Below are 20,370 nucleotides of genomic sequence, written 5' to 3' on the forward strand. Positions count from 1 at the left end.
TAAATATTTTCTGTAATGGAAGCACTCCAGTCCCCATTGCCCACAGGTCGCAGATGGCCTCAACCGTACTGGTGGACACCGCGTGCTCTTTCTCCAGGGCCACCCAGGTGTGGATGCAGCTACGGAAGATTTTTGAGATTTGATCAGATCTCTAATAGTGCTGTGCACGGTAAGGAAAGAATGTTCCAAAGCGTTTTACAGACAATGAAGTACTTTTGGAGTGTAGCCACTTGTAGGAAATGTGGCAGTGAATTTGTGTGGCACTCACTCATAAGAAATAAGAGCAGGAGTAGGCCATATGGCCCCTTGAGCCTCTGCCATTCAATAAGATCTTGGCTGATCATTGGCCTCAACTCCACTTTCATGCCTGATCTCCATATCCCTTGATTCCCCATGAGTCCAAAAATCTATCTCAGCCTTGAATATACTCAGTGCTGCACTGGAGTGTCAGTCTAGATTACGGGAATCTCTGGAGTGGGCCACGACCTCTGACTCAAAGACGAGAGAACTACCCACTAAGTCACAGTTGAAACCAGTAAAGATCAAATGTTACGCTATTTTAAACCAATAGGATTGTTATACCATGCAACGCAAAGCATATTTTGGGGCTAAAGCGGAGCTGTGCTCCAGCTCGCCTGTCCCGTAGGCCTCAGTTGTAACTATTGGAAGCTGCAATGGGAAAGGCATTGGATTGCTCTGGACGGATCAATCGAGATGGGCGGAATGGCCTTCCTCATGCTGTGAACCCTCCGATTGTTCCAGTCAGAAAGATGGCTGCTGCCGGGCTCTCCAACCGTCACACACTTGTTGCCAGTAGGCGAGGGGTGAGAGGATCGGGTTGCACTTCCGGGTCGGTTGCGGGAAGGCGTCTGGAACTGGCGTCGACGCCGAGCCGCAATGCTGCTGGTTGGTAAGACGGGGGCCATCGTGGCCGGAGTCTTTGGAGCGGCCTTCATCGGTTATTGTATATATTTTGACAGAAAGAGAAGAAGCGCCCCCGATTTCAGAGTAAAGTTGCGCGAAAGTAAGTGTTGCCGCCGGGCCCCGCCCACCGCCTCACAGTTCCCAGCGGCAAGCGGATGTTTGTATAAGTGAAGGTGGTTTGTGTTCTGTTAACAACACCCAACAACATTGCATTTAGGATGGTGGCTGCTGCTGAGACATGCTCGGTTGCAGGAGTAAATATAATTTATTTTTGATAACAGACATCCCTTACGGGGCGGGGGTGGGGTCTCGGCATCGTTCCCGCAAACTTGATTTTCCAGCATCGATGAAGCTGCTAAATTACAGGAGAGTGCAGCTGCTCTAAAGAACGCGGTGTGCGGGTCAAAACTGGAATAAAAGCATCTTCCTTGCAGCACAACCTGCTTTACAACGTGAGTTTCGGCTGGTTGGAAAAGTATGTTAAAGTAACGATTTGTTGAGTGTAGAATAACTGTGGTGCCAGAGTGTATTGCAACGCAGCCCAAGGACTAGTGCAGCCATCGTCACATTAAAATAGATTGCCCACAAAAAATCCACCAAAATACGTGAGGTGAATGATTCGGTAAAACTTTATAGAATTTGGATAAGTTGGAAGTAGTTGTAAGTTCAAATAAGAAAAATTCTGGAGACAACTCAGTGGTACAGTGCGTTGGTGTACACTCAGAAGTGAATTAAATTCAATTGACTGCATCTCATTCCATAAAACAGGCGATTCCAGTAAGCCACTGCAGAATGCAGATTGCAAAAAGCAGCTAATCTTAAAAATGTTTGTGGTTTGCTATAGGTGCCCTCCTGTGTTCCATAATGAAGTAGGGCAGGATGATGACTTTCTGCTGCTAGGAATGTAGTTCCCTTTGTTACAGGCAGAATACCAGTATAACTCCGGTGGCAACTGCACCGCCATAGACCGCAAGGCTCTACAGATGGTGGTGAAAGCTGCACAACATACTATAGGAATTAAACTACCTGCTGTGCAGGATATCTACCCCAAGAGGTGCCAGGGGAAGACCCTGAGAATCATCAAAGACGCGAGCCACCCCAGCCACAACCTCTTCGCCCTGCTCCCATCCGGTAAGAGATACCGAAGCATACGGTCTCATACCAGCAGGTTTCGAAACAGCTTCTACCCCCAGGCCATAAGACTCATGAACGAATAATTTATTATTATTTTTATTTATTACTGTATTTCTATTAGTATTTTTATAATTGCTATGCCATATTTATTCCAATGTTGGGAGGACTTGTAAAAATCAATATTTCATTGTGCAGTACACATGTTTGCTGCATATATGACAAATAAAATTGAATTGAATTGAGACAAGTGGTGAGCCGAGGTTGGACCTGGGACATGAAAGTTAAGTTACAAATGATACTAAAAATTATCCAATAGGTTGTCAGTTGGAATGTTTTTCAAAGTAAAGTAAATATAAGAATAAACAATTCTGAGTGATAATCAATTTTTTACCAAGCTAATTTGAAAATCTAAATTTTCAGTAACTGTGTGTAGGAACAGTTCCAAAATGGTTAATTTTGCAACAAATCTGATGTGAATTTGCTGGGAAGTATTTGAATAATGTTGCACAGGCAACCTCATGATTAAATAGTTTTGGCTAAACCTTTGAGTGAATAATATTGATATTTTCTGTTTACTGAGAATATTTTGTGTTTTAAATTGTTTGATGCCGAGCTCTACGGTTAAATCATAGAGTAGTACAGCACAGAAAGAGGACATTTGGCCCATCGAGTCTGAGCCGGCTCTTTCGAAGAGCAATCCAGTTCGTCCCACTCCTCCGCTCTTTCCTCAGTCCTGCAATTTTTTTCTCTTTGAAATATTTATCCAATTCCCTTTTGAAGGCTACTATTGAATCTGTGTCCACCACCCTATTGGTTAGTGCATTCCAAATCTTAACCACTCGTGTAAAAAAGTTTTTCCTCATGTCGCCTTTGGTTCTTTTCCCAATCACCTTAGATCTGTGCCCTCTGTTTATCGACCTTCAGCCATTGGAAACCGTTTCTCTTTATTTACTCGATCTAAACCCTTAATGATTTTAAACCCCTCTATCAAATCTTCTCTTGGCCTTCTTTGCTCTAAGGTGAACAATCCTTAAAGTAGGATTATTTTTGCCTGATGTATTCTTCCCATATTTTTCCGTTGTGTCTCCTTTTTATTCATTAGAAGGCAACAATTCATTCAGGATATGTTCTATGGGTATTTGAAGTTCTTTAGTACCAGTGAATGTTATGAGGCTATTTGAGTGGGAGGCATCACAGTTAATCCCAAGCTGCATACCCACCATTACCCACCATATACTGAACAACATACATTTATATAGTGCCTTTAATGTAGGAAAACATCTCGAGGGGCTTCACTAGAGTGCAATCAGACAAAAATTAACACTGAGCTAAAGAAGCAGACAAAAAGCTTGGTCAGTTTCCAGAGCTTGGTACCTAGACGGCTGAATACACGGCCACCAGTGGTGGGGGCGAAGGGAACAGGGGGATGCACGTAAGGCCAGGTTGGAGGAACGCGGAGTTCTTAGAGGGTTGTAGGGCTGGAGAAGGTTACAGAGATAGGGAGGGGTGAAGTCATGGAGGGGTTTGAACACGAGGATGAGAATTTTAAAATTGAGGTGTTGGTGGACTAGTAGCCAATGTAGGTGAACAAACACAAGGCTGATTGATGAGTGGGTTAAGATATGGGCAGCAGAGTTTTGGATGAGTTTGCTTATGGAAGGTGGAAGATGGGAGGCCGGCCAGAAGAGTTTTGGAATAGTCGAGTCTTGAGGTAACAGAAGCATGGATGAGGGTTTCAGCAGCAGATGAGCTGAGGCATGGGTGGAGATTAGCGATGTTATGGAATTGGAAGTAGGCAATCTTTATGAGGGGATATGGGTTTGGAAGCTCAACTTGGGGTCAAATAGGATGTTGAGGTTGCGAACAGTGTGATTCAGTGTGAGACATTGGGCAGGGTGGGGGATGGAATCATTGGCGAGGGAATGGAGTTTGTGGCGTGGGCTGAGACAATAGCTTTGGTCTTCCCAATGTTTGTTTAAAGGAAAGTTATGGCTCATGCTGGACTGGATTTCAGGACAAACAGTCTTGACAACACAGAGTTGGTGGAGGGGTTCAGAAAGTTGATGGTGAGGCAGAACACATACTTTCTAGTTGGAATCCTAGTACCCTAGATACCTGGTTGGAACCAGGGATTGACCCTGGGACAATTCTAGTCTTTATGGCTTAATAGCACATTGGGTGGTGTACCAGGTGACTGGCAAAATACCTCATATACACCTAACAGATGATTACTTTAGTAGTCTTTAATTGGGAGATGCCACTATGGTACAGCTTTTAGCCTCCTGATGGGGATGTTCAGATCAGGGTATATCTTCCCTTCATTAAGAGTAGACTATTTTCAAGATTGGACCAGTCTTTCTTTCCACTCTGCTTTTCTTTATGCTTAGGCTGAGCTGTACAGAGGTTATTGCTTTTATTCCTAACGGCACTCTCCATACCCAGGTGAAGGAGAGAGGACATGTCTATCCCCTGGATTCTACACAGCAACACACATTATCTCCATCTATTATTTTCATTTGTGAAGAAAAGTGAACCAAGGTTTTTGAGGGCCTCGCATGCCCAAATTCACTCAAGAAATCACCTCAATTTTCACAATTAGTCTACTCTGCCTTGATGATAAAATGTCCTCATTCAGGGAAGAGGCATCCAAAATCTCGACATAAATCAATAAAGCTTGTGATAGTGATTTTTTTATAGCTGCATAGGACTCTGCACCCAATGCAAAAACAATCTGCTGCCATGGTGATGCATATCAAATTTGAACCTGAGTTTTGGAGCAGTTACTTGTTAAGTATGTTTCGATAAGTTCTGATTCTCTTACTTTTAGTGTTCTCCAATGAAATAATTAAACTATCAGATAGTTGGATGAGAGTGGCTGAAATTGGTAACTGTAGTGATCACATGGTTACAAGACTAAAGTAAAGAGGAACAAATTCCACATGATTCTGTATAATGATCTTTGTTTCAGATGTAGCCCTAGTTTTTAAATGTTGACTTTTGCTCAACATTATTATAGTTGTGTTAAATTACAGATTGAATCATAACATAACTACAGGAAACTTTCTGGTATCCGGCACTGACGGGACCGAGCTGGTGCCGTACCATCAAAACTGCCGTAGAAACCAGCACTAATGTTAAAACATACGGAGCTTTTGAGCTCCGTGTGAATCAACAAACCCTGTTGCTTAGCAACAGCTTCAAAACAGTCGGCCGCAGCTTAAAAGCGTCTCTGTAGCTAAGCAACAGCTTCAGCTAGACCTTGCAGAGCCTGACTGGGGGAAAAAAAAGCAACAAGAAGTAAAAAAAAACTTATAGGAAACGGCTCCTGAATTTTGCCGGTAGATAGAGCTTTCCGGACATTTAACCTCCGGTTAAACGAAAGTTTCCTGTACTCTGATTATTTATCACCAAATGATCTGTACACATGATACCAGTAGAGCAGCTCTGTTAAGTAAAGGAATGTGCATCAAAACAATATTTGAGTAGTATATTCAGTGTTCAACTCTTAACATTTTTGAATTTATTTTTTATAAATAAAAGTAAAATTCTCTTCCTGTCCCACTTCTCTACTTTTTAAGCTGTTCTCTCTTTCCCCCCCCAATGCTGTGTGTTCCCTAGTTGAGAAGGTGAACAGATTGTTTTACTCATAAGATTCTCTTGATGGTATCTTCAGATTGTTTGATCAGACAGCCAGAGAGTGACTTGCCAGCTTCTGTTTTCTCTCTATCTTCTCCAGTGGCCCTTTTTTCCTCCTTCCTCTCCTCCTCCCAGCCTGCTCAAGGTTGGCAGTTGTGGATGAGAATGTGCAAGCTACTATTGTCACAAAGCAACATATGGTATAACTGGGTTACAAAAAACATTGAAGTTTTAATAGGAGACAAGACAGTTGTCAGAATTTTAATAACATTTAATTGTTCAGCTGCAGAATTCAGTTTAAAAGCCATTAAGCCCACATTATAAACTGTACATTGAGAATGAGCACTTGGTGGTATGCTGATGATGTTTTTTGACTATGTAAAGTAAATCAACTATGTTTTGTGGCAGCGCCAAAGTTTTATTGTCACAGAACAGACATTTCATTGTAGCATACCACGACCATTGCTATTTTGTGGTTTATTGTCAGTTCTAGGGTAGGAGCGGCACTAAAATAGGTTTAATTGGATTTCAATCGATAGGTCAGAGAAAGTTGTGTGAATTTATCTCAGACGTTGAGATCTGGATTTTTGTTTCTCTTAATGGAAAGAAAAGGAGGAGTGTTCTCTCTACTTTGTAAGTATATCCCTTTCAGATGTACATTTTAGTGCAATTTTAATGCACTATGTTGTATGTACCCATGAGTCCTGTGCAAGTGATTATTTCTAAAAAGTCACAGTTTAACTTTTAAAGACTAAATTACATGTCAAAACAATAGTTAATCGAAATGTACACTCTCGGGAGCCGCAAGCCTACATTTCGTTGTACTGCACTTGTGCACTAACAATGACAATAAAGTTGATTATTATTATTATTAGTAAATTAGTAATTATAATAAATTCTAGATCATAGACTACAAAAGCTGAAGTAATGCTAGACTTCTTTTGAGGTTTTTTTCTACAAGATTTATTTGACATCTAACTGAGCGCTAACTTTCCACTTGGCTGCATATTGAATGAATACTTGTCTGATGTAAGGAAACATGCTGTTTCAGCTCTGATTACAATGTGAAATGAAACTTTACAGCCTCCAACTGGCATAAGGATAATGTATGTTTGTTTAAGGGCAAAGTGTATATAATTTAATCATTATTTGTACCACAATGAAACATTGTGCTTTTAGCTAACCACATAGTTACATTTTAATGAACATTTGAACAAAACTTTGGGTCGTTTTGAACCACTGCTGAGGCCAAAAAGCAACAAATTTTCTTTCTAATTATGAAAACAAGGATGTTCGGATGAGAAATGTCTTTCTTTACAGAGATAAATTAAGTATTGTCTTGCTGGCTAGGCTATTTTTTGACCAGAGTTCACAAGGTTCAAAATGTATTATATGGGGAAAGAATAGGTTTGAGCTTCATGTGTTTCAAAGTACATAAAATGAGTTAGTGATGCTGTAATTGACGAGTATAATTGTTCACCAATGTAAATGATCACCGTTGATATGTTTTAAAATTCCATTGAATTAATATAAAGATAAACATAACTTACATCCCTGGCTCTCCAGTGGCTTATTAAGCAAGTGCCTTTAACTTGATCGTAACTATCTATGTACTGCTTCTAAATTCAGAAATCAGATTTCATTTTACAGTCCAGCCTTCTGGACTCAACATAGTTAACAATTTCAGACCATAACCTCTGCCCCTATTTTTTCACATGGCAGCTGTTGATGATTCTGCTATTGCCATTTACACCTCTTCTAGACTCATCTTTTGTTTTTTTACTTGTCCCATTACCATCTCCTTTTGCCTTGCACCATCATCCCTTTTGTTAAATAATCTCTCCTGCCTTCCACCCTATCACAGACCTTCCCTTTTGTTCTTTCCTCCCCCCCCCCCCTTTTCCCTGCCCCATGCACTTGCTTAAAACCTGTTATAACTCTAACTTTTTCCAATTCTGATGGAAAGCCATTGACCTGAAATGTTAACTCTGTTTCTCTCTCCACAGATGCTGCCTGACCTGATGAGTATTTCCAGCATTTTCTGTTTTTATTTCATTTTACGTTGTTTACTTCCATGATTTTAAGTGGCTATTCTGACTCTAAAAATTTATAGGAAGAAGAAAACAGCAACAACAAGATAAAGGAAATGATTGTATTGGCAAGGTAAGATCTACTGCTTATAGTGATGTGCAGCATTATACTTTCCCACATTACAACAGTGACTCCACTTCTAAAGTACTTCATTGGCTGTAAAGCGCTTTGAGACGTCCAGTGGTCGTGAAAGGCGCTATATAAATGCAAGTCTTTCTTTCTATAAATCCTTGAGAGTTGTGAGGGAAGCAAGCATATGGACCCAGAACGTTTCCAGGTTCAATCCCTGGTCTCTGCCGAATTATCTGAACTCGCCTAAAGACTGTCAGAACCTGCTGAAATTAGCTTCGTTCTCATCACTGTCCAATGATGCCTACTGGAAAGTACCTGGGTGAGGGTAAACTTAGACTGAACCGTGGTGCAGTCCATATTTTAATAGCAAACTGACACTCTTTGTCTACATTGATGCATAAAGAATGATCAACTGCCTGAAGTACTTTAGGACTGCTGGTGTCTGTGAACAATCCAACATGTCGCTGCCTTCAGGAAAGAAGGGAAGAAAACTGGGTTAAAAAATCTATTTAAAAAATGTATTGGCATATTGTATGACCGCAGTTGCCAAGGCAAACAAAATGTTGGCGTGCACACATCCTAATAATAATACTTTCCAAATGTATCAGTAAGATCTTCCATAGGATTATAATATCAATTTTATTACCATATTTAGTTATTCAAAAGGGTAAATTTGGTACTGGATTTTAAATTGATGGGCTAAGAAAGTCCAATGGAGCTAAATCTACTCTCATTGGAATAAAAGAAAGAGGAGAAATGTGACCCAAGTTTTCAAAATTATTACCCTTACTAAAAGTAGCAACTATTTTATGTTCAGAAGTGAACTTTTGATTAATTTGAAGCAATCATAAAACAAATGGACAGATTCCTGATTCAGCAGTGAATGGGATTGATGGCTTATTGCCAGGGTTGGAGACAAAGATCATCTGTATGTGAACCTAAATTGCAGGGAGCTGACATATTGCATTGGACTCATCAGCCACCTGGGAACTCATTTTCAGTGTGGAAGCAAGTCATCCTCGGTTCCGAGGGACTGCCTAAGAAGAAGAGAAATTGCAGGGAGCTGAGATATACTAATTGACCGTTTCTCATCCTTATAATCTTCTTAATAAAATGAGAGTCAAAATAAAAGCCCAACAGCTTACTTGTGGTAACTGCAGTGTACTTCTAACAACATAAGAAACAATGGGTACTACCATTTTGCATATAACTGTTGTAGTAGCTATAACATAGAGATGTCTTTGGTTTGGACAGGACGAGGGACTTGATATTCCTTGTTCTAACATTTTCAGCAGAGTTAGAGAGGGGATGAGTGGTAGTGTTAAGAAAGCATTCTATCATAGCACTAGAATGTAAGGATGTTCTGGGGACTGTTAAGATAAAATCCATATGGATAGAGCTAAGAACAAGAAGGGAAATGGTACAATTCTCCTGCATTACAGGGGACCGAATGTTGAAGATGACAGGATGAGATTTGTAGATCGTTCAGAGAGATATGCAAGAACAACAGTGCAATAATATCGGGTAACTTTATCTATACCAAGATAGAGTGCATCCTGGACTGCTTTCTAGATCAGTTTTTTAGACCAACAATGAAAGAATTGTTGGTTTTGTTCTGGGAAACTAATTGGGACAAAAAACTGATGTGAAAGTAGAAAAACAATTGCAAACCTGTGACAACAAAATTGGGTTCAATGTAAGAATAGAAAAGGATAATGAAAAGTCAAAGATAAGGGTGCTGGACTGGGAAAAGGCAAAGTTCAGTGTGATAAGAAGAGATTGATTCAAATTAACGGAGTAGAAAAGTTAGCAAACAGGACAACCAATCCGCAGTGGGAAATCTTCAAATATGAAATGGATAGAGTGGAAAATAATTTTCTTTCTATAAGGTGAAAAGGAGGTACATCAAAAAATTGAGTTCTGTGGATAAATAGAGCGGTTAAAACCAAAGTGAAACTACAAAGGGAGGTATATAATAAAATTAGGGTTAAGTACTAAAGAAAATCATGAGGAGTGTAGTGTAGTGGGAGGTAAAAAGCAAGATTTGAATTGCTAAAAGGGAATATGAGAAAAGGCTAGCAGACAATATAAAAGGAAATAGTAAGGACTTTTATAAGCATATTAATAGCAAAAGAATGGTGTTATACTTGCATTGAAGGCAGTTCAGAGAAGGTTCACTAGGTTGATTCCTGGGATGGAAAGGTTGGGCCTATACTCATTGGAGTTTAGAAGAATATGATAAGGCAGGATCTGGCCAAAGTGGACTGGGAGCAGCTACTTATAGGAAAATCCACATCAAAACAGTGGGAGACTTTCAGAAGGGAAATAGAGAGAGTACAACGCCAACATGTTCCTGTAAAGGTCAAGGGTGGGACCAACAAGCAAAGGGAACCTTGGATGACAAGGGATATACAAAAATGCATTAGAAATAAAAGGGGGGCTTTTGGCAGTTACAAAAGACTAAAGACGGAAGAAGCCCTAGAGGAGTATAAAAAGTGCAGGGGCATACTTAAAAAAGAAATTAGGAGGGCGAGGAGGGGCCATGAAATAACACTGGCGAGCAAAATAAAGGAAAATCCTAAGATGTTTTATAAGTATATTAAGGGCAAGAGGATAACCAGGGAAAGGGTAGGGCCCATTAGGGACCAAAGTGGCAATCTGTGTGTAGAGCCAGATGATGTAGGCGGGGTTTTAAATGAATTTTTTGCATCTGTGTTCACTACGGAGAAAGACGATGCAGACATAGAAATCGGGCAAGGGGGCTGTGACATACTTGAACATATTAGCATCGAGAGGGAGGAGGTGCTAGCGGTTTTAGCAGGCCAAAAAGTGGATAAATCCCCAGGCCCGGACGAGATGTATCCCAGGCTGCTGTGGGAGGCAAAGGAGGAGATTGCAGGGGCTCTGACACAAATTTTCAGAACCTCTCTGGCCACAGGGGATGTACCAGAGGACTGGAGAACAGCTAACGTAGTACCATTATTCAAGAAGGGTAGCAGGGATAAACCAGGGAATTACAGGCCAGTGAGCCTAACATCTGTGGTAGGGAAATTATTGGAAAAAATTCTGAGGGACAAAATTAGTCTCCACTTGGAGAGGCAAGGATTAATCGGGGATAGTCAGCATGGCTTTGTCAAGGGTAAATCATGTCTGACAAATCTGATTGAATTTTTTGAGGGGGTGACTAGGGGGGTGGATGAGGGAAATGCTGTGGATGTGGTTTACATGGACTTCAGTAAAGCTTTTGACAAAGTCCCGCATAGGAGACTGGTCAAGAAGGTAAGAGCCCATGGGATCCAGGGTGCCTTGGCGCGTTGGATCCTAAACTGGCTGAGTGGCAGGAGGCAGAGGGTGATGGTCGAAGGTTGCTTTTGTGACTGGAAGCCTGTGTCCAGTGGGGTACCTCAGGGATCGGTGCTGGGTCCCTTGTTGTTTGTGATCTACATAAATGACTTGGATGAGAATGTAAAAGGTATGATCAGTAAGTTCGCAGATGACACGAAAATTGGTGGGGTGGTAAATTGCGAGGAGGAAAGCCTCAGGCTACAGGACGATATAAACGGGTTGGTCAGATGGGCGGAAAAGTGGCAAATGGAATTTAACCCTGAAAAGTGCGAGGTGATGCATTTTGGACGGACAAATAAGGCAAGGGAATACACAATGAGTGGTAGGACCCTAGGAAGTACAGAGGGACCTTGGTGTACATGTACATAGATCCCTGAAGGCAGCGGAACAGGTAGATAAGGTGGTTAAAAAGGCATATGGGATACTTGCCTTCATTAGCCGAGGCATGGAATATAAGAGCAGGGAGGTTATGATGGAGCTGTACAAAACGCTGGTGAGGCCACAGCTGGAGTACTGTGTGCAGTTCTGTCGCCTCACTATAGGAAGGATGTGATTGCTTTGGAGAGGGTGCAGAGAAGATTCACCAGGATGTTACCTGGGATGGAGCGCCTCAGCTATGAAGAGAGGCTAAACAGGCTGGGGTTGTTTTCCTTGGAGCAAAGAAGGCTGAGGGGGGACCTGATTGAGGTGTACAAAATGATGAGGGGCATAGATAGGGTAGATAAAGAGGAACTTTTCCCCTTAGTAGGGGGGTCAATAACAAGGGGGCATAGATTCAGGGTAAGGGGCAGGAGATTTAGAGGGGATTTGAGGAGGAACTTTTTCACCCAGAGGGTGGTTGGAATGTGGAACTCAATGCCTGAAAGGGTGGTAGAGGCAGGAACCCTCACAACATTCAAGAAGCATTTGGATGAGCACTTGAAATGCCATTGCATACAAGGCTATGGACCAAATGCTGGAAAATGGGATTAGACTGGACAGGGATGGATGGGCGGCGCGGACACGATGGGCCGAAGGGCCTCTTTCTGTGCTGTAAAACTCTATGACTCTATGAGGTGATCTTATTGAACCATATAAGATTCTGAGGGGGCTTGACAGGGGGCTGAGAGGATGTTTCCCCTTGTCAGGGAACCTAGAACAAGGGTGCATAGTCTCAGAATAAGGGGTTGACCATTTGAGACTGAGATGAGGAGGAATTTTTTCTCTTGAGGGTCATGAATCTTTGGAATTCTTTACCCCAGAGAGCTGTGGAAGCTGAGTCATTGAATATATTCAAGGCTGAGATAGATTTTTGAGCAACAGGGGAGTCAAGGGTTATGGGGAACAGGCAGGAAAGTGGAGTTGAGGCCAAAATCAGATCAGCCATGATCTCATTAAATGGCGGAGTAGGCTCGAGGGGCCAAATGGCCGGCTCCTGCTCCTATTTCTTATGTTAGGACTGCTCAGGGATAAAGGGAAAAAGCTGAAATTGGACGATGGCATGCTGCAGACATTAAATGAGTATTTTGCATAAATGGTTCTATAAATGATAGTGGAAGTGAAAATATTGCGGTACTAGAGGAAAATATGGAACAATTGTTAAAGATAACTAGAAAAAAGGAATTGGTTCTGAAAAATATAACAGAACTTGAAGTTCATAAGTCACTGGGCCCTGCATCCTAGGCTGCTGAAGGAAGACTGGAGATATACAGAGGCTCTGACCACAATTTTGCAATGCTCCTTAGATATGCATAGCTAATGTGCTAACACTGAAGGCAAGTCAAATTTGACAAAAATAATAGTTTCTTGAAGTAAATTATTGATGAGATAAAGAGAATGCACTGGTGTATAGATTAGATTGATTCTTGGGATAAGAGGGTTGTCCTCTGAGGAGAGATTGAGTAGATTGGGCCTATACTCTCTGGAGTTTAGAAGAATGAGAGGTGATCTCATTGAAACATATAAGATTCTGAGAGGGCTTGACAGGGTAGCTGCTGAGAGGCTGTTTCCCCTGGCTGGAGAATCTAGAACTAAGGGGGTCACAGTCTCAGGATAAGGGGTCGGCCATTTAGGACTGAGATGAGAAATTTCTTCACTCAGGATTGTGAATCTTTGGAATTCTCTACCCCAGAGGGCTGTGGCGGCTCAGTCGTTGAGTATATTCAAGACTGAGCTCAATAGACTTTTGGGCACTGAGGGAATCGAGGGTTTTGGGGATCGGGCGGGAAAGTGGAGTTGAGGTCAAAGATCAGCCATGATCTCCTTGAATGGTGGAGCAGGCTCGAGGGGCTGTGTAGCCTACTCCTGCTCCTATTTCTTATTTTCAGAAAGTGTTTGACAAAATGTCTCGCAAGAGAGCTATTAAAATATTCAAGCCTATCGTTAGAATCATAGAATGGTTACAGCACGGAAGGAGGCCATTCGGCTTGTCAAACCCATGCTGGCGCTCCGCAAGAGCACTTCAGCTAGTCTCACTTCCCCGCCCTTTCCTCTGCAAAATTTTTTCCTTCAGGTACTTATGCAACTCTTTTGAAAGCTGTGATTGAGTTTGCCTCCACCACCTTTTCAGGCAGTGCAAAGGCGGTGGAGGCAGACAGGAAATGTAGTAGCGTGGGAAGAAAGTTAATTAACAAATAGGAAGCAAAGGGTTTGGGGTTAGGAAGTATTTCTCTGATTGGCAGCCATGGGTCAGTTGGTAGCACTCTCTCCCCTGAGTCAGAAGGTTGTGGGTTTAAGTCCCACTCCAGAGACTTGAGCACAAAAATCCAGGCTGAGGGAGTGCTGCACTGTCTGAGATGCCGTCTTTCGGCTGAGACGTTAAACACCTGCTCTCAGGTGGATATAAGAGATCCCATGGCACTATTGTGAAGAAGAGCAGGGGAGCCATTCGTGTAGTCAAATCAGTCGTAGGGTTTAGCAAGCTGTCACTGCAATATAGTGACGTGTAGATCGGGGCTTCTCAACCTGGGGTCTGGGATTTAAAAAAAAAAAAAATACACCGTTGCATAAAGGTGTGAACGAGCTGAGCAAACTGGCGGCTCCGGCCCCGACATGGAGCTCTGTTTCACCCCTCTGAATGTCAGTGCAATGACCGTGGCAGCTGCTGTTAAACCCAAGCCCCCGCTCGCTGAGAAGGGAGAGAGATGGCATCGCTGAGCGCAGATTCCCCAGCTCGAGCTCTCCGTCCTCCACTCTCCTCGCCAGATCCCGCTGAGTATACGGGCGGACTGGCCTGCTGGTCGAGCAGTTGTAGTACAGCCGGCAGAGTGCCGCCAGAACCAGCTATGTGTCCAACGGATTTGACATCTAGACTCGCGACCAAAAGCATCCGACTCCACCCATAACTTATTCTGCGCAATATCGGAAACTCCCTGTCAGCCAATAGATTTTAGCAAGAGTGTTGACTCGCATTGCATTATAGTTACAAAGGTGCTGGCTGCCCTTTGGTGCCTAACCTCATTCATTCTGCGAGTCTATACCTTGAGTGTTAGCAGTCTTGCTCTACTAAGGAGGGCATAACGGGTAGACCTGATTGTTCACACCCAATGTTGGCCTGAAGCTAGGATTTGAACCTTCCAGGATTGCCCTGGAGTGGCCAGGAATAAAACATTAATCTGGACACTGCTACGAGCAATTTGGGAGAAAAATTATACTGGCCTTAAAAAAAAAAAAAAAAATTAAAAAAAATTGCTTTTTTTTCATTTTGATTGTACACTTTTGTTTATTAGTTATGGAAATATTGGAGATGTGAGGAAAAGGCTGTTTGACAGACAATCAAGAGAAGAACTGGCTGATCTGCCTGGAAGAGTCGGGAGTCAGGTTGCTGGGGGAAAGAGGGAGACGGGGGTCATGTGATCCGGGCTCGTGTGGAGGGAAAGAGGGAGTGGGATCGGTGTGGGGACCAGTATTTTCTGCCGTGCCGGGATAGCAGCAGAAGCAGTAACGTGGTGAATGGGAGCAGCACGGAGAGAATTTTTATACAGAAAATTACTTGTGTTACGAGGGGTCTGTGGAATTTTAATAACACGGGAGGGGGCCTCAGAAGCAAAAAGGTTGAGAACCCCTGATGCAGATAATAGATTATATTGCAGGGTCAAGCTATAGAAAACAAAATTGGTACAAAATTATCATATTCTATTTGTGAATCATGATCAGAGTAAAATATAGATTGTAGATCTATATAACCATGATCCCCATTTTGGGTTTAAAGTAAATGTTTGAATTGAAGACTGTTGTGACACATGTTTCTCATTGACTTGTAAATTCAGTTACCTGATCTGAAAGATGTTGAAGCAGTACAGAAGTTTTTTCTCGAAGAGGTCCAGTTGGGAGAGGAATTGCTGGCAAGAGGTAAATTTTGGATGTTATTGCTTATTACATATTTCTTTGACAACCAGACCAGATTTTGCACTGACACCAAAGTTGTAGGGTAATTGCATGCTCTCTGCGTTCTTTTCAGTAAGTGTCTCTCTCTCCCTCCCTCCACCTTCATTGGCAAAGTCCATTTTAAAAGTGTTAATATTTGGATGCAGTAACAGTTATGTCTGTAGGTGGTGCTGTGATAATGATTTGTAGTGTAATTAAGTGTTCTGCTTGTGATCTGCTTTTCAACTAACGTTATATGACACCCTGATTGCTGTACAAATCGGGGTTCATTAAAAATCAGGAACTGGATGAATTGGAGCCTCCGCCTCCTATTTCTCTTCCCTGAGCTGCTGATGGATCTTCATTCCTGTTCAATTTCACCACTGGCGTTTGACCACAGGACCATTCTGGTCTTTTTATTAAAAAAAAAAAAAAATCTGTCTGTGTTCCCTGCTCCTTTAGTTGAATACTGGGCTCTCTTGTCTCTCTCTCCTCTCCCCAGTCTCTGCTGCAACTTGTGCGGCTCCTGTTCCCAATAACTATATGTGGGACCCCTCCAAAAAAAAACACTGTTCAAATGTCTTCTTCAACCCATGCACTGCTCCTCATCTTCTGTTGGGCATCCAAATGTTCCTGCTCCACAGCTTGGCTGTCACCACATTGCCTCAGTCCTGGTAAGTGTCTTTCTCGCTCGCTGTCCAATCTTCTGTCACCTCTGATCGGTCAGTCCAATATTTAGGACTTCCATTCTGGGTTTATGTCACTTGGATGTACTGTGAAATTTATCAGTGAGTAGCCCGTAATAGCAGATTGTCATTGAAGAAATAAATTTCAGCTGTTTTTTCATGTTGCTGAATAAAAGGATGCAAGCAGGTACAGCGCAACAAAATTATTTCTGAATTGTGGAAGATCCACATGCAGTGGTGTGTTCCCATTACTATTCTATATATTTTTTTCTTTTGCTTGTCTTATTACTGCTCTACTAGTCTGTAACTGGGTGTTGAGCAGGGTTCACAGCTGGCAAGATAGTTTATAAATTACAATCCTGCTACCAAAGGACAACTCTGCACATACATGCTTACACACCTGCAGAACATAATGACATGTCAATACATTTTCAGTGTTTGAGTGCAGGTGAGTATCCACACTCAAACTGTTAACAACTTTGCAGAAGGTCCAATGGATCCTTGAATACCCAGCTTCACCCCACACAGGGATGGACCTCCTGTTGCATCAAGCCCAAGTAATGTGGTGAAACAAATATTCCCTTTCAAAAATGTTAAATTAAACCATTCCACCAAATATAAACTGTAGCATCACTAATGCATGTTTATCTTACTCAGTTTGTTCAGAAAATGTATACTTTTCTAATATATTAAGTTTTATTATGTATAGTGGACACTTCCTATAAGTGCCACATGTACTTCCTGTCACACTTTACCATATCCTCTGATGCACGGTAAGCAATGCTATGAGTTGTACTAGTGCTTGTATGTTTCAAATTACAAGAAAAAATGCTGCTTTGTCTAAGTGGCAGTAATATGGTTTGCACGTGTTATACAACGTAGATTACATAAATGTACATTTTAATTTTACTTCTGTTTCTTTTGGTTTAATGGGGAAAATCTCTTACTTTTCTGAATGTGATTATTTGTTTATCTGGCAGTGTTGGTCTGGACTCAATTAAATTAACTGTGGCTGATTAAGGCAATTATTTTAATCATAGCCAGCTGACTCCAGTACCTGATTGAGAGACATGTACTTGTGTGCTGAAAAGAACTGCCGAACGCAACACCGTGCTCATGTGGAAGGCCCAGAAGCTTGTTTTGAAATGGAAATGCCTTCTTCCCCTGCAGTCAACCAGTAACACACAACTCTGTCCAACAAAGTGCCAACCCTGTGGCTGAGTGAGCTTATGCTGTCAGAAGTGTTTAATTAGGGTTTCCTGGAGATCTACTCTCAATCCTTTGGCTCTACTCCTGGCCAGTGCTTGTGAGCAACGCCAGAGCAGATAATCTAGTATTAAATATATAGCTTGAGTTTAGAATAATTGTAGCCAATCGGCTTTACAGTTGAAACTGATATGGCTGCCAAGCAGTTCCTTTACAATTTTCTGCTTGATAAATAAGTCAATTTGTAAAGAGGGTGGGAGGAAGAGGTGCTGGGAGTCATGTTTTTGACTAACCATTTGTTTTTATGCTTATCAACATTTGTAGTTTCCATATAAATTAAGGCCACTGCAAACATAAAACAAATCTGAAGCTTGGTAGGTAAATACACAGTGCCTAGTGTGTTGAACCGTGCCGACAAAGAATGTGCAAGGTTTCATCACTCATTTTTGCAGCCGCATCAAATTTGAGCCAAGGCGCAGTTAGAGGTCGAGAGTTCCTGCTCCTGTAATCCCTGCTGAACCTGTTGAGATCGGATCAGGCAAGATCGGATTCAGCTGTGAAGGTTCACATGGTTGAATACTTCCAACACCCAAGGTGAGGCTTGCACCTGAAGGATAAGTTCCTGGAGGATGTGAGGCAGTGTCTTCAGGAATAGAATGATAAGGCAAAATAAAGTAGATTTTTATGCTAACTCAAATGAATTACTAAAATGTATCCTGATTTTTTTAAATGTATTATCAGGATGTGAGCAATGCTGGCAAGGCTACATTTATTGCCCTTGGGTGGTGCTGATGGATGGGCCTTCTTGAACCACTGCAGTCCTTGTGCCGATGATCGAGTTTTGTAGTGATTTTTTTCCACTTTAGAGGGCAGTAAGAGTAAACCATTGTGTGGGATTGGAATCATGTGTAGGCCAAACTAGATAGAGGTGGAAAGTTTCCTTCCCTAATTATTGAACCAGCTGAAGTCCAGCAGCTTTCATTGTCTTTTTTCTGGGACCAGCCCACAAAGTACCAGAATTACTGAGTTCAATTTGACAATTTTCCATAGTGGTATTTGAACTCTCAGCTTGTTACTCGTCCATGACCGTAACCACTACACTACTGCTTTTCTGATTTTCAGGTGACTATGAGAAAGGAGTTGATCATTTAAGTAATGCAGTGTCGGTATGTGGTCAGCCCCAGCAACTATTACAGGTTCTCCAGCAAACACTACCACACCCAGTGTTTCAAATGCTTATCCAAAGATTGCCTGCTGTTAGACAGGTATGCATTCACTTTTTTCCTTCAATATCTTGCATGTACTGATAATTGTCAGAAAATAAAGAAAATGTTTAATTTGAAGATGTAAAAATGTTTCATGGTAGACAATCTACAGATTAACTAAGGTACCCAAAAAATTGTATATTTTTATATTTCCAAATCTAATTACCCTGACATTGGCCACCAAGTAATGTTAAAAAGATTTTCAGAGGAATAAGATCACTTATCAAGTCTATATTTTTAGTTTTTTTAATGTGTTGTGTTTTTTTAATACAAAAAATGAGCCGCTGGCTGAGTTGCAATTTAGCTGGTAGGAGAACCCAGCATTGTAGCTCCTGTCACAGATCTCCAAGTTCAAGACCTGTTTTACCTAATTAGCAAAACACTAAAAAACTTACTGAACTGTAATATTTATTTGCCAGTTGGTAAATTTTGTAACTAGTCTAGGTTAATTTACCAGTGGTCCTACAGTACAAAACCTTTTAAGAACACCAAGAAATAAGAGCAGGAGTAGGCCATACGGCCCCTCGAGCCTGCTCCGCCATTCAATAAGATCATGGCTGATCATCGACGTCAACTCCACTTTCCCACCCGATCTCCATATGCCTTGATTCTCCTAGAGTCCAAAAATCCATCTATCTCCGCCTTGAATATACTCAAAAACTTGGCATTCACAGCAGAGAATTCCAAAGATTCACAACCCTCTGAGTGAAGAAATTCCTTCTCATCTTTAGTTAAAACAAAATCCTCTCAGAAGATACTCAGTTTCATCTCCAATGACAGACTGCAAATTTAAGTCATCACTATAGTGCAAAGTAGTCTGTGCAGAAGTTATTTTGAATTACATTGCTGGCCGTATTATTGATTCTAGAAATCAATTAAGGGGCAAACAATCAATTGCGGTCACGAGTAAAATTGTGTACTCCTTTTTGTTTTAAAACCTAGAGAATCCTGCTTATACAACATTAAAGGAGATGCAAGGTCACTTATTTTATTTGTTTCTTTAAAAAACATGTTTGCAACCCTTACCAACCAAATCTATTTGAAAATATATTTCTCATGACCTTAGGAGTACAATGGATTAGTAATTGGTAATTTTTAACTAGTACTTACAATCAGTGTTTTTCTATAACCCTTCCTTAAGATAGTATAAATCACATAAAATTGTGAATTATACCAGAAAATGTGGGTAGCTAGCATGAACAAACAAGATTAACTGTATTTAAGATCCCCTCTTCAGACTAACGATTTCTTCATGACTATTAGTTATATAGCATTTTGATTAGGTAATGAGGCAATTAGTCATGTTTTTAATCCAACTATTTTCTAAAGTGGAAGGTATTCCAAATTTGATGAAATATGACGAGCCAAGATACAGGAAACTCCTCTTTATCCGGCACAGACGGGACCGGCGTGGTGCCGGATTACAGGGAGGTATAGTAAAAGGTACGAGAGCCCCGTACACGGCCACAGATCCAGGCGTCCCTGTTGCACAGCAACAGGTGCAGGCACCCTGGCCACAGATCCAGGCGTCCCTGTTGCATAGCAACAGGTGCGGGAACCCCGGTTACACAGCCACAGATCCAGGAACGGCCACTAATATGAAGTAAAACTTACCTGAACCTTCTCCTGAATTTTGCCGGTATAGAGATTTCCGGTTATTTAGGTGC

The 20,370-nt window shown here is 41.6% G+C and overlaps 1 protein-coding gene across 5 annotated transcripts in view; it reads left to right on the forward strand.

Moving 5' to 3' along the window:
• Nucleotides 1-20,370, forward strand: part of LOC147109381 (mitochondrial import receptor subunit TOM20 homolog) — a 24,515-nt gene continuing 4,145 nt past the window's right edge. For 2 of the 5 annotated variants that reach the window (XM_086003280.1, XM_086003282.1), the window contains exons 1-4: nucleotides 1-169; nucleotides 7,808-7,857; nucleotides 15,450-15,531; nucleotides 18,561-18,703. In XM_086003280.1, coding sequence (XP_085859406.1) covers nucleotides 16-169; nucleotides 7,808-7,857; nucleotides 15,450-15,531; nucleotides 18,561-18,703 — 429 coding nt within the window. In that variant the 5' untranslated portion in view covers nucleotides 1-15. Of the gene's footprint in view, nucleotides 170-868; nucleotides 1,025-7,807; nucleotides 7,858-15,449; nucleotides 15,532-18,560; nucleotides 18,704-20,370 lie in introns of those variants that run through there. The other 3 variants (XM_086003281.1, XM_086003283.1, XM_086003284.1) reach the window with 3 other exon arrangements.

This window comes from Somniosus microcephalus, chromosome 12, assembly GCF_052327205.1.
Source record: "Somniosus microcephalus isolate GS21.2 chromosome 12, FLI_Smic_1.0, whole genome shotgun sequence".
In the NCBI taxonomy this organism is placed as follows: domain Eukaryota; kingdom Metazoa; phylum Chordata; class Chondrichthyes; order Squaliformes; family Somniosidae; genus Somniosus; species Somniosus microcephalus.